Below are 15,658 nucleotides of genomic sequence, written 5' to 3'. Positions count from 1 at the left end.
AGGATCCCTTATCACAATTTAGTGTCTAGGTTACCAATGACCTTAAAATTAGATAATAATAATTAAAATTTTTTAGGTAATTTTTTTTTTTAATATTTTCCCACCCTTCTATAAATTTATATTAATTTTTAAATTCCATAAATAAAAAATTCCCTTTCATCAATGAAATAAAAAGCATCATGCATGTATAATGACCAAAAGGAAATTGATTCAAAATGCATGGATTAACTTAATTGCCAAGATAAAATTTATTTACATCACATTATATTCCGCCTTTGTTATCGATGAAATTTGACAAGCCGAGCGTTGAAGATTCCATATAACAGGGTAGTTATACACGGAATAGGAATAATATATAGCATAAGATGGCGGTTGACTCAATTAGCGTGGGCGAAGTGGAAGGATTCAATTAGAGTGGGCAAAGTGGAAGGATGAGTTGCAGAATGGGGGTTTTGCTTTTAATAGCATATGTGTTTTGCCTTCAAATCAGCTATGGAATAGCTGAAACTGGAGTAAGCAATACACTATCTTAGCTTACATAATCAGAAAAATCATAATAATAAATTCTAATACAAATTCTATGAATTGGATTTTACTGTCAGATATGCACTGCTGCAGAAGAATGGGAATGCATGGATAAAACTTCCTCCTCAAAATTGTTGATCAAAGGAGGAACTGTTGTGAATGCTGACCGCCAGCAATTGGCAGATGTTTACATCGAAGATGGAGTTATTGTTGCTGTTCAACCAAGCATTCAGGTTTGTGGACCCGTTTGTTTTGTACTCACGATTCGCAGTGTCCTTTTTTGAATTTACCCAAGATGATTTCTGATATCATCTGCGAATCGTTGCACAGTGGCACAAATACCTTGAGGTGGATTTTTGTCACTCTGTACTTTTTTAGGCCTACTTGCTATAACATTCCACTGGCCTTTAGGTTTACCCAAGTAGCTAGCCCTTCTAGTTTTCCCATGCTAGGGATAAGGGTGGAAACTCCATTTTCTAACCATGGCCAGCGGTTTCTGTGTCATGCATTGAGGATCCTATCTGGTATGTGGTTTTGACCCATGCGACGCCCTCAATTGGCAGATGTTTACATCGAAGATGAAGTTATTGTTGCTGTTCAACCAAGCATTCAGGTTTGTGGACCCGTTTGTTTTGTACTCACGATTCGCAGTGTCCTTTTTTGAATTTACCCAAGATGATTTCTGATATCATCTGCGAATCGTTGCAGTGTGGCACAAATACCTTGAGGTGGATTTTTGTCACTCTGTACTTTTTTAGGCCTACTTGCTATAACATTCCATTGGCCTTTAGGTTTACCCAAGTAGCTAGCCCTTCTAGTTTTCCCATGCTAGGGATAAGGATGGAAACTCCATTTTCTAACATGGCCAGCGGTTTCTGTGTCATGCATTGTGGATCCTATCTGGTATGTGGTTTTGACGCATGCGACGCCCTCAATTGCAATCATTCTACTGTAATGGCATATTCCTTGTCTGAGATTTCTGTTCCATTAACATTGTTCTTCCTCCTCCTAGTTGGACTTGTACTTCTGATTTTAATTGGCATATTCACTTTTAGATAGAATTGAAGGTAGAACCACCAAATGCAACTAAATAGGAAATCTGACGGTTTCGATCTCAGTTTATGCATTCATGGGACCGTCTCATCTGGAAATGGACTGAATCTATTGTTGGAAGAATGAAAGTCAACTTGCCGCCTGTTCGAAATGTGTCTAACAGCCTCCTGATCCATTAACTTTAGTGATCTGTTCATGTACTAACACTAGTGGGTTTTTGATGTAACAGCAACTGTGATTCCAACCAGTGGTATCAGCGCCAAAGTATCGAGTTCAAAACACACCCTAATTACGCGGGGGAGATTGTTGGAAGAATGAAAGTCACGGCTCCCCGTGTTGTTTTGCGACATGTGCCTAACAGTCTCTCGAGAATCCAGCCCGTGTTGTTTTGCGACATGTGCCTAACAGTCTCTCGAGAATCCATTAACCCTTGTGATGTGTTCGATTAGTAACACCTACCGGTTTTGGTGTAACGGCAATGTGATTCCAACATCTGTCACTCATTTGCGACTTCCTCATTGATTTACACCTGCCTGGTGCATCTGTCCTGAACCTGAACCCCTTGACAGAATTGCAAACTCAACATTAGAAGAGAGTATTCAATTTCTAGTGTCGAGCATGAGAGATTTTTCGCTGTATTTTAAATTAGGAAAGATAAGTATAAACATGGATCCTGTACCAAAAGGGAGGACAATAACTAGTGGGAACTGGTAAACCCTATCTTGCTTTTCCATGGATTTTTTGGAAGAATATAAAAAAGCCTCACGGATATTTGACAATAAACTGCTCGAATTATGTTGGCGAACAAGGTCAATTCAAGCTCGATCATAATCCAAGTTAATTGATCACCTTGCCGAACAATGACAGCACTTTTAACAGTCGCAGCAGTGAGAGATTAATGAAATCAACAATGTAGTTGGAATATTCAAACATATTATAATGATTACAAGCCTTAGAGCTTGACGGCCTGAGATGTTTCTTTTATTTTTCAGTTAGACCGCTGTATTTATTATTTTTCAAACCATTTTTCTGTGCTCCAAATCAGAGTTTATTTAGATACTGGAAGCGCAATATCCAAGATTGGTCTACTTTCTTCAACATCTCTCTCTCTTAAATTTTAAATTGTTGCCAGAAAAGAGAAAATAAAATTACCATGGGCAGAGAGACAAATGGTCAGATGATGCAAGTGGGGATGGGGGGTATGGCTGCAGGCCAGGGAGTTAGATGTGTATCTCAGCCAGAGAGAAAATTGACACAGGCCAGGGAATTAGAATGACTGCTAGCCAGGGAGAAGGCCACAGGCCATGGAACTAGAATGGCAAGCAGCCAGAGGGAGAGAATGGCCACAAGACAAAGCAAAAGTGGAGATGGCCACATGCCTCAGGGAACAAGCTGATCACTTGTAATGAACGTAGTTAGATCGCCACAGAATATTTAAGGTCACATTGTGAGGAATAATATATACAATAGGATAAAATAATAAATGTATTAAATATGTAAGATGATACAAAGTTTGGTGTAGGATGTTTGAGCCGAGAGGCTCATTTTACATCCCAGTAGATGTGTAAGTATGTCCGTCCGTCATCAAAGTTGAAATCTTGTTCATATATGCCAAAATAAAAATTTAAAAAAATCTAAAAAAAATAAAAAATTAAATAACTATTCAAAACATTGAAATAATGTGGGCTCATAAAAAAATTTGCACTTAAAGAGATTGGATCCCTCTTGGCTCATATTAGATTTGTATTTAAGATGGTTCTATGCTGGTATTAATAAAAGTCTGGGTTTAGGGTGAGTACCCTTACATCTTGAGTCACAACAAAAGGAGATCTTCGAATGAGTAAACAAAATGTTTATTGTCATCATTACATGCAATACTCCTCAAACAAAAAAGATGTTGTATATTCTACAAAAAGAGCCTAGCAAAAAAAAAACTTGCATGCTATCATCACTGGGTTTTACATTACAAAAAAAATTTATATCCATTTTATACGAACTAAATTCAGGACCAGGATGAAATGTCACTACGGGCCATGCTCGAAGTCCTCCATGTCACGAGCTCTATGACCCCTTCTACACCTAGCACAAGCACCAACAATGCCACCCTCCTCAACAACCCTTCGCACATTAGAAGCCTCCAAGATCGCCACTCGCTCAGTAAGCTGTTGGACCTCAGCATTTATCCTGGCCAACAAGGAATCCGTGGAAGTGTTATGCTTTAGAATTTTGTCCTCTGCAAAGGACTGGAAAGAGCACCGCTGATGCTCTATTAAGTCGTCCAGTTTATTGATTGTGGAGAACAAGGCTTGCGTGGAGTCTATAAGCTTGTTTATCATCTTTGAGGCCTTGATGGTCTCATGGAGCCTGTTACCCACTATTTTGTGGGTAATATCCCTAGGAGAATTTTTTTTTCCAAGATGTTCCTCAACTGATAGCCAACAACCCCTTGTAGCCATTTACTAGCTCACTGTGCCATTTCTCTACCACCTGAGTCAGCCATGTGGTCCCTCGTCCATCTGCCATGATCGTATGTTTGAAGGTGGGCCTCCCAAAGCTAAAGGTATGCCTTGTCCTTTTGAAATTGAGATTTGTAGTTTGCTTATCATGGACACTTCTGGGTATGGATTAATGGGGAGGATTCAACGGAAAGAATGGACTAGGTCTGTGCTTCTGTCCCCTAGACCCCTTTTAGGAATTCACCTTGGATTATAGTCTCGTGGGATCTCTTTTACTGACCACTTGGTTTCAGGGATGGTATTTCATGGGAAACCCTGATTTTGGTTGCGTGGTCCTGCTCCCTTATCCACTTATATTACCCCCTTTCCATTCATTATTACCCCATCCATCACTTCTCCCACCTGGGTCCACATTCCTCCATCGAGTCCACATTTCTCCCACCTGGGTCCACATTCCTCCATCGAGTCCACATAGGGTCAGCTCACCCCTTCCCTTTGCCCACACCTTGGGTCATGACTTGAATGAAGCTCAGAGGTTGATGCAGCTAAAAAGAAAGTCAAAGGCATATATGGTCACATTCAACAGAAAAAGTACCACAAAATGCAAAAGATGGTTGGGACAAAAACATTTAGCATGGGCAAAAGCCATTACATGAAGCTCTACCCCATCATCATGGCCATCACCTTCGTTCCAACAGGTTCTATGAACCTTCCTCATCATATAGGAACCCATGATTGTTCCAACCCCTGGGGGGCAATGAACCGCCCCACCTTAAAGGGGGGAATTCACTGCTATATCTTACACATCATGCTCTAACCCCTTGAGCCCGAGCAGTCAATCAAAGAAAATCATTAAAAAGCATAAAAGAAGGGTGGAAAAATCAAGGTCGAAGCACCTCATGTACCACGATTGCTCCTTCCTCATTATAAACCCAAGTGTGGGCTTCCCTCTTATTGGCTACCCTTATGTCCTAGCATGTGACCCAGGGCTACCCCCTCTCATTCCTTGCATCATTCATCTATCTATCACATGCCACCACCTTTTAACGAATGTACCTTGACTATATTATCCCCTTTAGAAGCAGAAACCACCTAATATGGTATTTGGTTAACCCCATTGGGAGTTTAGGAGACATTGGCACACCCAAAGCCCATTATGGAAGGGCAGGCCATTATGAAGTCCCAACCTATGGTCCATGATTAGGTAAACTCATTTACTCGATTTCTCTAATGAATTGTTGTATCGGAAGCCTAGGGGACGTATTGGATCTTATGCAAGATTGCAAATGGTTTCTATTTGGGGTTTGGTCTCCCTATACAGGGTTCTAATCCTCCAGAGGGCTACATTGGCACATATAGGGTGAGTGTTGAGAGCTATGGGCCTTCACAGCAGTAGATTGCACTTCATGGATCCCCATAGCGATTCAAAGATTGCTCGTGGTTCACTTATTGGACGAGGAGGATGCACCTGATCCATCTTGCCCAGTGGCCCTAGATCTTCACCACACACTTGGCAGATGATCTAGGACTTCTATGATGATGCGACATCTCCTACATTGTCATCCTAGCCCTTGAGGGCAACCTACAGGGATCTTCGACTTGTTTGGAAACCCATGAGGACACTTGTGTGCCCCCACAGTGATTTGGAGCACCACGGTTATTACAAGGGGCCAACCCTTTGTCCACTGCTTTTAAGGGTCCTCTTCTTCATTGTGGCACCCATGAATCTCATTAGGTCTCTTAGAGGGCCCTACGACATGCATAGATTATTATGTGTCCTCTTGAGAGGCTTATCTTTTCATTTGTGAGCTAGTTTGGTGGGCTTGTCACCAAAGTTAGGTCATTTGCACGTTATTTTATTTTTAGGGGCTAATGTAGGCTCATTAGCTAAATCAAACTCCTAATTGGTGTATAAATAGGAGTTAGTTGGATTCATTTATATCATCACTTGACTTGGGATCTCTCTATCTTTAGAGAATTTCACACTTTTTTCCTTGGAGGATTATTTTGGATAATGGATGAATTTTGATGTATGGATTTGGGCTATTTCTATCTTGGAGCTTCTTATTTGCAAACGTGATGCTGGTTGGATATACTCTCTAACATCATAAGTGCAATTTTAACGCTATTTTTCTTGTTGCTACATACATTTGAATTTCGTTATAATTAGGGCTAATTGCTGCATGTACGAAATGTGGAATTATGTCTCTATTTAGCTTATTCTTTGTATGGGTCATCGTTAGATGAATGGAATCTCCTAGAGATCATGTTATCTTGATAAGCTTGCACCATTTGTATGAAGTACAAATGCTTGAAAGTCACTTTTCTTCTCTTTCCTCTAACATTGGACGAAGTTGACTTTTGGAGCCTCCTTGAACAAGAAACTAAATCTTTCTTCATTATTATCCTTGACTCCATATCCCCAAGTGAATTAGGCATTGGTCCCTCAAAAAGGGTGATCATTTTAACCCTCTTTTTACCCCTTTTCCCTTTCTCCCTAGGTCTAGCCTCATTAGGTCACCTAGGGCATCAATTTCCCGGGAAACTGGCCACAAGAAAACTTTAATCTCCTAGATACAACTGCGTTGGTGGGTCCCCTTGCTCTCCTCCAAATTTGAAGCAATTCTGATGGTGGAATCTCTGGATACCTCAAGCCCTAGCTCTAGGATCAAGTTTTGCCTAGGTGTTCCCAAGGCTAGAACCTAGTAGGATCAATTTGACATCTTTGGGAGAAAATTCTTGTTTGATCCTTTCCCCTCACCTTGGCCAGGTTAAGAACATTATTGGTTGCCAAGATCCATTCCCTAATTCGCGCTGGGTCCACTTGGCCTCGTGTGGTCCCATTCTTCACCAAAGCCTAATGACATCTTTGGGAGAAAATTCTTGTTTGATCTTTTCCCCTCACCTTGGCCAGGTTAAGAACATCATTGCTTGCCAAAATCCATTCCCTAACCTGGGCTGGGTCCACTTGGCCTCGTGCAGTCCCATTCTTCACCAAAGCCTATATAGCAAGGACTATTCGAGAATCCAAGTTCTCATAAGGATTTTAGGGATTGAGAACATCTTTATTATGTCTTATACTTCTACCTCAACCCTCCAATCTTGATCCCCTTTCCCTAGAAGATCAAGCCCCTTGCTTGAAAAGCAAGCAAGCCCTATCCTTCAAACTCTTCTGGAAAGGAATCATTTGAGTCACTCCGCCCCTTCATTGATCTATACTTTACAAGTGACCTCCAAACTACCAGGTCTCCTCCCATTGGTGAAAGTCTGTAAAGAGTAGGGAGTCTTAGTTGTGGTGACAGTGGGCTAAGTCTCCATAGTTGACCTTAACCTAGAAGTTGTCCTCATAGGAACCCCTTTTAGGTCCCCTGCTAGTTTGTGCGGTAACATTTTGGCGCCGTTGCTGGGGAGGGAGTATGTCTACTTCCCTAGTGAATCATTGAGGAATTCATTCAATGACGACATTTATAAATATTCCTCTGGTGACTCCACTCATTGTCCAATCCCCTTGTTTACTTGATGGCGACAACATTCCTCCTTTGATTAGGGCCGGTGCAAAAAGGGGAAAGCGATCTCCATCACCCGTTGGAACCTCCCTTTTCCCTGAATTCAAGAAAGTCAGTTATCAATGTCCAGAAATGGCATCTACTTCAAGCACTGACTCCGAAAGGGATCAACCCAAGATGACCAAAAGTGAAAGACACTTGGTTAGTGTCTTTGCCCCTTTGAAATTCAACAACAACCCAAGTCATTACCTGAAAAATTTAACCGATGGTTGCCCAAATTCAAAGGGGATGCCACTTGGACTGCCCATGGTTTTATTGAAGAATTCTACTGCCGTTTGTCCCCTAGATTGATATTCGATGAAAATAAAATCATGATGATGTTTGCCTTATCACTTGAGGGACAAGCAAGGGAATGGTATCTTAGCCTTCCCCTTGGGTGCATCAAGGACTCCGATGAATTTGAGGAATTATTCATGAAAAGTTGGTCATGTAATGCCCAAGGGACCTTTAATATTGAAAAGTTCTACCAAATTACCAAGGGAAGGGAAGACATACGAGAATTCATTTAAAAGTTTGATAGGGTAGTCAAAGATATACTTGATCGATTGAGGTCATCTGACGCTAATATTCTTGACTGTTGAAGTTTCTAGGTTTACTTAGTTAGAAACCCTTCATGGATTTATTCCTACCTACTTGTTATTTTTCCTTACAAGTTATTTACAAAGTAAATATTGAAAATAATCACCAATGCATGCTCAACATATTACAGATCATCAACTAAAAGAAACAAGAACAAACACACCATATGACACCATTATTTTTGGACTAATGTCCCCGGAAAAACCCAATGTGGGAAAACCGGTGCAACTATCTGAGAGTTTTCTTATTAAGCAATATCAGAGTACAATCTAGGTGCCGAAACTGGCCTACCCAACAGAGAATTTCCTTGGCAGTAATACCTCTCAGTTTCTGACAAATCTACTGGCTGAAACCCTGAATAATCCTTCTGGTAGCTACTCAGCACCAATCTACCCCAGAAACCCCAACGTCTGCCCAATCTGGACTGCGTCAGCCTCTCCTAGCCCAACATTGGCCCTGCGTCAGCTATCTTGGCCTGTGTCAGCCCCAGGAGGCCCCGTGTCAGCTCTTTGAGCCTCTGCGTCAGCTACGCTGGTCTCTCTGGTGCTCTACGCAACACTTAGCTGCCTCTGCGTGGCCTTGCGTGAGCACTGGCTGCTCCTGCGTCTCTCTTTCTAGTTGCTCTACTTCTCTCCCGACACTATCTCTGCCTCTCCGTCTCTCTGTACTCAATGCCCCTCAATTGCTCTCCCTATCACTGATTCTATCTCTCTTAGCAAACCATGTTGAATTTTGCATTACATGTTGAATTTTGCATTAGAAATAACATCATATGATATTTCTCATGGTAGATTAGCTGCACTTAGATTAAAATCTGCATATATTGATATTTCCGTCGATTTTATGGCCTAACATATTAGCATGTGCAATCATGAGATGCCACGAAAGCATGCTGCGCGGTTTTGTCCATCCATTGTATGTAAAGGTGACAGGTCTATGGTAGGCAAGAGATTGCTAGAGTTTTCATGACCTCTCGTTCGAGGAGCTTCACCCACTTTTTCGAGAGATAACGTCCCAGTTGGAGCTAGATGTTACCCACTATTTTCTGGGTAATATCCCTAGGAGAATTTTTTTCTCCAAGATGTTCCTCAGCCGACAGGCAACAACCCCTTGCAGCCATCAGCTAGCTCACTGTGTCATTTCTCTGCCAACTGAGCCGACCATGTGGTCCCTCGCCCATCTGCCATGATCGTATGTTTGAAGGTGGGCCTCCCAAAGCTAAAGGTATGCCTTGTCATTTTGAAATTGAGTCTTTTAGTTTGCTTGTCATTGACACTTCTGGGTATGGATTAATTGGGGGATTCGGCGGAAAAAAATGGGCTAGGTCTGTGCTTCTGTACCCTAAATCCCTTTTAGGACTTCACCTTGGATTCTAGTCTCGTGGGATCTCTTTTACTGACCACTTGGTTTAAGGGATGGTATTTCATGGGAAACCCCCATTTTGGTTGCGTGGTCCTGCTCCCTTATCCACTTATATTACCCCCTTTCCATTTATTATTGCCCCATCCATCACTTCTCCCACTTGAGTCCACATTCCTCCATCGGGTCCACATAGGGTCACCCCTTCCCCTTGCCCACACCTTGGGTCATGGTTTGGAATGAATCCCGGAGGTTGATGCAACTAAAAAGAAAGTCAAAAACATATATGGCCACATTCAATAGGAAAAGTACCACAAAATGCAAAAGATGGTCGGGACAAAGACATTTAGCACGTGGGCAAAAGCCATTACATGAAGCTCTACCCCATCATCATGGCCATCTCCCTGGTTCTAACAGGTTCTATGAACCTTCCTGACTATATAGGAAACCATGATTGCCCCAACCCCTGGGGGGAAATGAATTGCCCCACCTTAAAGGGGGGAATTCACTGCTATATCTTACACATCATGCTCTAACCCCTTGAGCCCCGAGCAGTCAATAAAAAAAATTCACAAAAAAGGCAAAAGGCATAAAGGAAGGGTGGAAAAATCAAGTTCGGGGCACCGCATGTACCACAATTGCTCCCTCCTATACATTATAAACCCAAGTGTGGGTTTCCCTCTTATTGGCTACCCTTGTGTCCCAAGTGTGACCCAGGGCTGCTCCCTCTCATTCTCTACATCATTCACCTATCTATCACATGCCACCACCTTTTGACGGATGTACCTTGACTATATTATCCCCTTTAGAAGTAGAAACCACCTAATATGGTACTTGGTTAACTCCATTGGGAGTTTAGGAGACATTGGCACACCCAAAGCTCAGTATGGAAGGGAAGGCCATTATGAAGTCTCCATTTGTGGTCCTTGATTAGTTAAGTTCATTTACTCGATTTCTCTAATGACTTGTTGTACTAGAACCCTAGGGGATGCATTAGATCTTATGTAGGATTGTAGATGGTTTCCATTAGGGGTTTGGTCTCCCTATAGTATATACAGGGTCCTAATCCTCCAGAGGGCTACATTGGCACATATAGGGTGAGCGTTGAGAGCCATGGGCCTCCACAGCAGCAAATTGTACTTCATGGATCCCCACAACCATTTAGAGATTGCTCGTGGTTCACTTATTGGACGAGGAGGATGCACCTGATCCATCATGCCCAGCTGGCCCCAGATCTACACCACACACTTGGTAGATGATCTAGGACTTCTACAATGATGTGGCATCTCCTACATTGTCATCCTAGCCCTTGAGGGCAACCTATAGGCATCTTCGATTTGTTTGGAGACCCATGAGGACACTTGTGTACCCCCACAGTCATTTGGAGCACCATAGGTTATTACAAGGGGCCAACCCCTTGTCCACTGCTTTTGAGGGTCCTATTCTTCATTGTGGCACCCATGGACCTCATTAGGCCTCTTAGAGGGCCCTACGACATGCATAGATTATTATTTGTCCTCTTGAGAGGCTTATCTTTTCATTTGTGAGCTAGTTTGGTGGGCTTGTCACCAAAGTTAGGTCATTTGCACATTATTTTATTTTTAGGGGCTAATGTAGGCTCATTAGCTAAATCAAACTCCTAATTGGTGTATAAATAAGAGTTAGTTGGATTCATTTGTATCATCACTTGACTTGGGATCTCTCTATCTTTGGAGAATTTCACACTTTTTTCCTTGGAGGATTATTTTCAAGGTTGCACGAAACGGGGAAATGAGTACGAGTTTCCGAAATGGGCACGGGTACGAAACGTGACCCCCCAAATTTTGGAAACAGGGAAACGCGAATATGAATATATATATATATATATATATATATATATATATATATATTAGGACATCTAAGAAATATGTGCAATCATAAAGCATATACGATACATTCTAATTTATTACATTATGATAAAATTGTCAATTGTTAATGCATAAACTGTAAGTCTCTAAATTTACATCACATTTACTCATGAATGATCACATAATGAAAATAGAAATATCCAAAATCAGCCACGAGAAATTTCTAATTTCTTGTCTTGTGCTTGATTGGGAGTCTCCTCCTACATAGTCAAATGACCTTAGTGCCTTGATTAAATACAAGTTTCATACCCTAGTACCCTACATGCTCTTGATTATTGGGAGTCTCCCCTGCATAGAGGGCTTGGTTCTCTTGATTAAATACAAGTTCCATACCCTACTACATGATAAAATCCAATGGAAACATTGCAATCCCCCCAATCCTGAAATCCTGAAAAATAGATAAGTCTGCTTGATTTTGAGTGAAATCTAAGATTCTACTTTCTCCATATGAAATCCAATGAGGGCGAAACCACTCTCAAACATCCTGAGTCATTTCATGGTAATGTTAAAAATTTAAGTAAAAGGATGAAAATGAAAATAAAGGAGAATATCACTTTTACTTTAAGAATTTAACATTACCATGAACTGCATATCAACACTAGGGCAAAAGTTCACTTTTATAACTTTAGACAGGCATCTAGAAGCAACTAGAAGGGATTATAAAAACCTAATTAAATATTAGAAGACAAATTAATTAAAAAAAATTAAAAAAAAGTCAAGTGGCATGTGGAAACGACGTCGTACGGCCCAGAAACGCGTTTTTTGCTGTACTGGCCACGTTTCCACCTCGAGAAACATGCCAGTATGGCCAGAAACACGTTTCTGGGGCCGTACCGTACGCGTTTTGTTTCCGTTTTCATACGAAACTTCTCCCCTGCCAGCGTTTCCTGCAACTTAGATTATTTTGGATGTTGGATGAATTTTGATGTATGGATTTGGGCTATTTCTATCTTGGAGCTTCTAATTTGCAAATGTGATGCTGGTTGGATATACTCTCTAACATTGTAAGTTCAAATTTAATCTTATTTTTCTTGTTGCTGCATACATTTGAATTTCGCTATAATTAGGGCTAATTGCTGCATGTATGAAATGTGGAATTATGTGTCTATTTAGCTTATTCTTTGTATGGGCCATTGTTAGATGAATGAAATCTCCTAGAGATCATGTTATCTTGATAATCTTGCACCATTTGTATGAATTATAAATGCTTGAAAGTCACTTTTCTTCTCTTTCCTCTAACATTGGACGAAGTTGACTTTTGGAGCCTCTTTGAATGAGAAACTAAATATTTCTTCATTATTGTCCTTGACTCGATATCCCCAAGTGAATTAGGCACTGGTCCCTCAAAAAGGGTGATCATTTTAACCCTCTTTTTACCCCTTTTCCCTTTCTCCCTAGGTCTAGCCTCATTAGGTCACCTAGGGCATCAATTTCCCGGGAAACTGGCCACAAGAAAACTTTGATCTCCTAGATACAACTGCGTTGGTGGGTCTCCTTGCTCTCCTCCAAATTTAAAGCGATTTTGAAGGTGCAATCTCCAGATACCTCAAGCCATAGCTCTAGGATCAAGTTTTGCCTAAGTGTTCCCAAGGCTAGGACCGAGTAGGATCAATTTGACATCTTTGGGAGAAAATTCTTGTTTGATCCTTTCCCCTCACCTTGGCAAGGTTAAGAACATCATTGGTTGCCAAAATCCATTCCCTAACCTGGGTTGGGTCCACTTGGCCTCGTGCGATCCCATTCTTCACCAAAGCCTATATAGCAAGCACTACTCGAGAATCCAAGTTCGCATAAAGATTTTAGGGATTGAGAACATCTTTATTAAGTCTTATACTACTACATCAACCCTCCAATCCTCATCCCTTTCCCTAGAAGATCAAGCCTCTTACTTGAAGAGCAAGCAAGTCCTATCCTTCAAACTATTCTGGAAAGGAATCATTTGAGTCAGTCCGCCCCTTCATTGATCTATACTTTACAAGTGACCTCCCAACTACCAGGTCCCCTCCCATCGGTGAAAGTCCGTAAAGAGTAGGGAGTCGTAGCTGTGGTGATAGTGGGCTAAGCCTCCATAGTTTCCCTTGACCTAGCAGTTGTCCTCATAGGAACCCTTTTATGTCCCCTGTAACATTTTGTCGCCGTTGCCAGGGAGGAAGCAGGTCGACCTCCATAGTGAATCATTGAGGAATTCATTCATTGACGACATTTATAAATATTCCTTTGGCAACTCCACTCATTGTCTAATCCCCTTGTTCACTTGAAGGCGACAACATTCCTCCTTTGACTAGGGCTGTTGCAAAAAGGGGAAAGCGATCTCCATCACCCGTTGGAACCTCCCTTTTCCTCGAATTCGAGAAAGTCAGTAATCAATCTCCAGAAATGGCATCTACTTCAAGCACTGACTCCGAAAGGGATCAACCCAAGATGACCAAAAGTGAAAGACACTTGGTTAGTGTCTTTGCCCCTTTGAAATTCAGCAACGATCCCAAGCCATTACCTGAAAAATTTAATCGATGGTTGCCCAATATCAAAGGGGATACCACTTGGACTGCCCATGGTTTTATTGAAGAGTTCTACTGGCATTTGTCTCCTAGATTGATATTCGATGAAGATAGAATCATGATGCTTTTTGCCTTATCACTTGAGGGACAAGCAAGGGAATGTATCTTAGCCTTCCCCCAGGGTGCATCAAGGACTCCGATGAATTTGAGGAATTATTCATGAAAAGGTGGTCAGGTATTTGCCAAGGGACCTTTAATATTGAAAAGTTCTACCAAATAACCAAGGGAAGGGATGACGTATGAGAATTCATTCAAAAGTTTGATAGGTTAGTCAAAGATATACCTGATCGATTGAGGCCATTTGACACTAATATTCCTGACAAATTCATAAAGGTCGTCTGTGGCCACCTCACCTATGTGTTGAGGGATAAGAAACCTTCCACCTTGGCCGAGGCTAAAGAAATAGCAATGGAAGTTGAAGAAAACTTGCGAATATCAAAGGTTGACATCAATGACCACCCTAGAGCTAAATTTGAAACCAAGAAGGAGAAACCCAAAGATCATGTTAAATTATAGTATGTTCTATGCTTAGAGCAGTTTACTTCAAATCTTTTTATTAGCCATTGTTTAGCAATCACATAAACATAAAGTAAAGTGCAGATAGAACATTAAACGATTGATAAAAAACAAGCCAAGACAAGAGACACAAGATGTGGCGGCTAGCGAAGGACAAACCCCAATGCAGTGAAACCCTTTGATCAATTTTTCTTTAATCTTCAATAGTTCAACAAAGAGAAATAATACAATTCAGAATTCTGTAATTTTATAACAGCAGCAACAAACCCTAAATAAAAAAAGTCAAACTTGGTCAAACCAGCCCCGGATTGACTTCTAGTCAACTTGAAGAACTCGGTTTTCAACATCTATCTTCAGAAACCCAAAATAGTCCACAATACTCAGTCAAACAACAGTCAAAGTTCAACAATTTGCGGTCAGCCCTAACCAGTCAACGCAGCCCCCAAAAAGTCACCGCAGGTCAACCCTTGGTCAATGCTCCATAAAAAACCCAGCACTTGGTCAATGCAACCCCCAAAAAAGTCAGTGTTGCCCTAAATCAATCAACGCTGCCCTAATTCAGTCAACGCTGCCCTAATTCGTCCTTCTTCTTGCACGTGTGAGAGAAGCTGCTACTTTGCTTGCCCAATAAGATGAGGAGAGAGAAGATGAGTTGAGATGAGATGAGTTGATAATGAATCAACCTCACTTGTATTTATATGATTCGCTGGGCATGTGTGCTACACATTTAGCTGATGGCTGACCTTGACAATTTGTCAAGTAAATACAAATAAATTCATATCTCCATAAATACTTGTCGGAATCGGATGATCTTTAGATCAATCTTACACCTCTCAACAAGAGGAATCTAGGAAAAATATTAGCTTCCATAAATAAGGTGACCCACATGGAGTTTGGCCCTAGTTGCCAATTTTAATAGATCAACATGAAGACGTTCTCTTCGCTATTCTAAAAAAATGGATATATTCACCAAAGAAGCCAATGCATGTGATAGGCTTGTTATGAATAAAATCACCGCCTTGGAAAGGAAAACCTTTTCCCAAGAAGAAAAATAAAGAAGATAGGCCTAGCTCTTCTCAAATGCCGAACACATTGGCCCCAACTAATGTTGTTGAGCCAAACTCTTCATCAGATGATGA

At 41.2% G+C, this 15,658-nt stretch overlaps 1 protein-coding gene across 3 annotated transcripts in view; it reads left to right on the top strand.

The window, feature by feature from the left end:
* The first annotated feature begins 314 nt into the window (after positions 1-314).
* LOC149163670 (dihydropyrimidinase-like) overlaps positions 315-15,658 on the top strand; it is a 413,279-nt gene continuing 397,935 nt past the window's right edge. Inside the window, exons 1-2 of one of the 3 annotated variants that reach the window (XM_089431800.1) lie at positions 315-512; positions 603-758. In XM_089431800.1, the coding sequence (XP_089287926.1) occupies positions 432-512; positions 603-758 (237 nt within the window). In that variant the 5' untranslated portion in view covers positions 315-431. Of the gene's footprint in view, positions 513-602; positions 759-1,036; positions 1,139-15,658 lie in introns of those variants that run through there. The other 2 variants (XM_089431798.1, XM_089431799.1) reach the window with 2 other exon arrangements.

The sequence above is a fragment of the Pinus tabuliformis genome, chromosome 5_1 (assembly GCF_031772625.1).
Source record: "Pinus tabuliformis cultivar Carrire ecotype Pingquan chromosome 5_1, CPIR1, whole genome shotgun sequence".
Taxonomy (NCBI): Eukaryota; Viridiplantae; Streptophyta; class Pinopsida; order Pinales; family Pinaceae; genus Pinus; species Pinus tabuliformis.
This window is presented reverse-complemented; position numbering and strand designations above follow the sequence as displayed.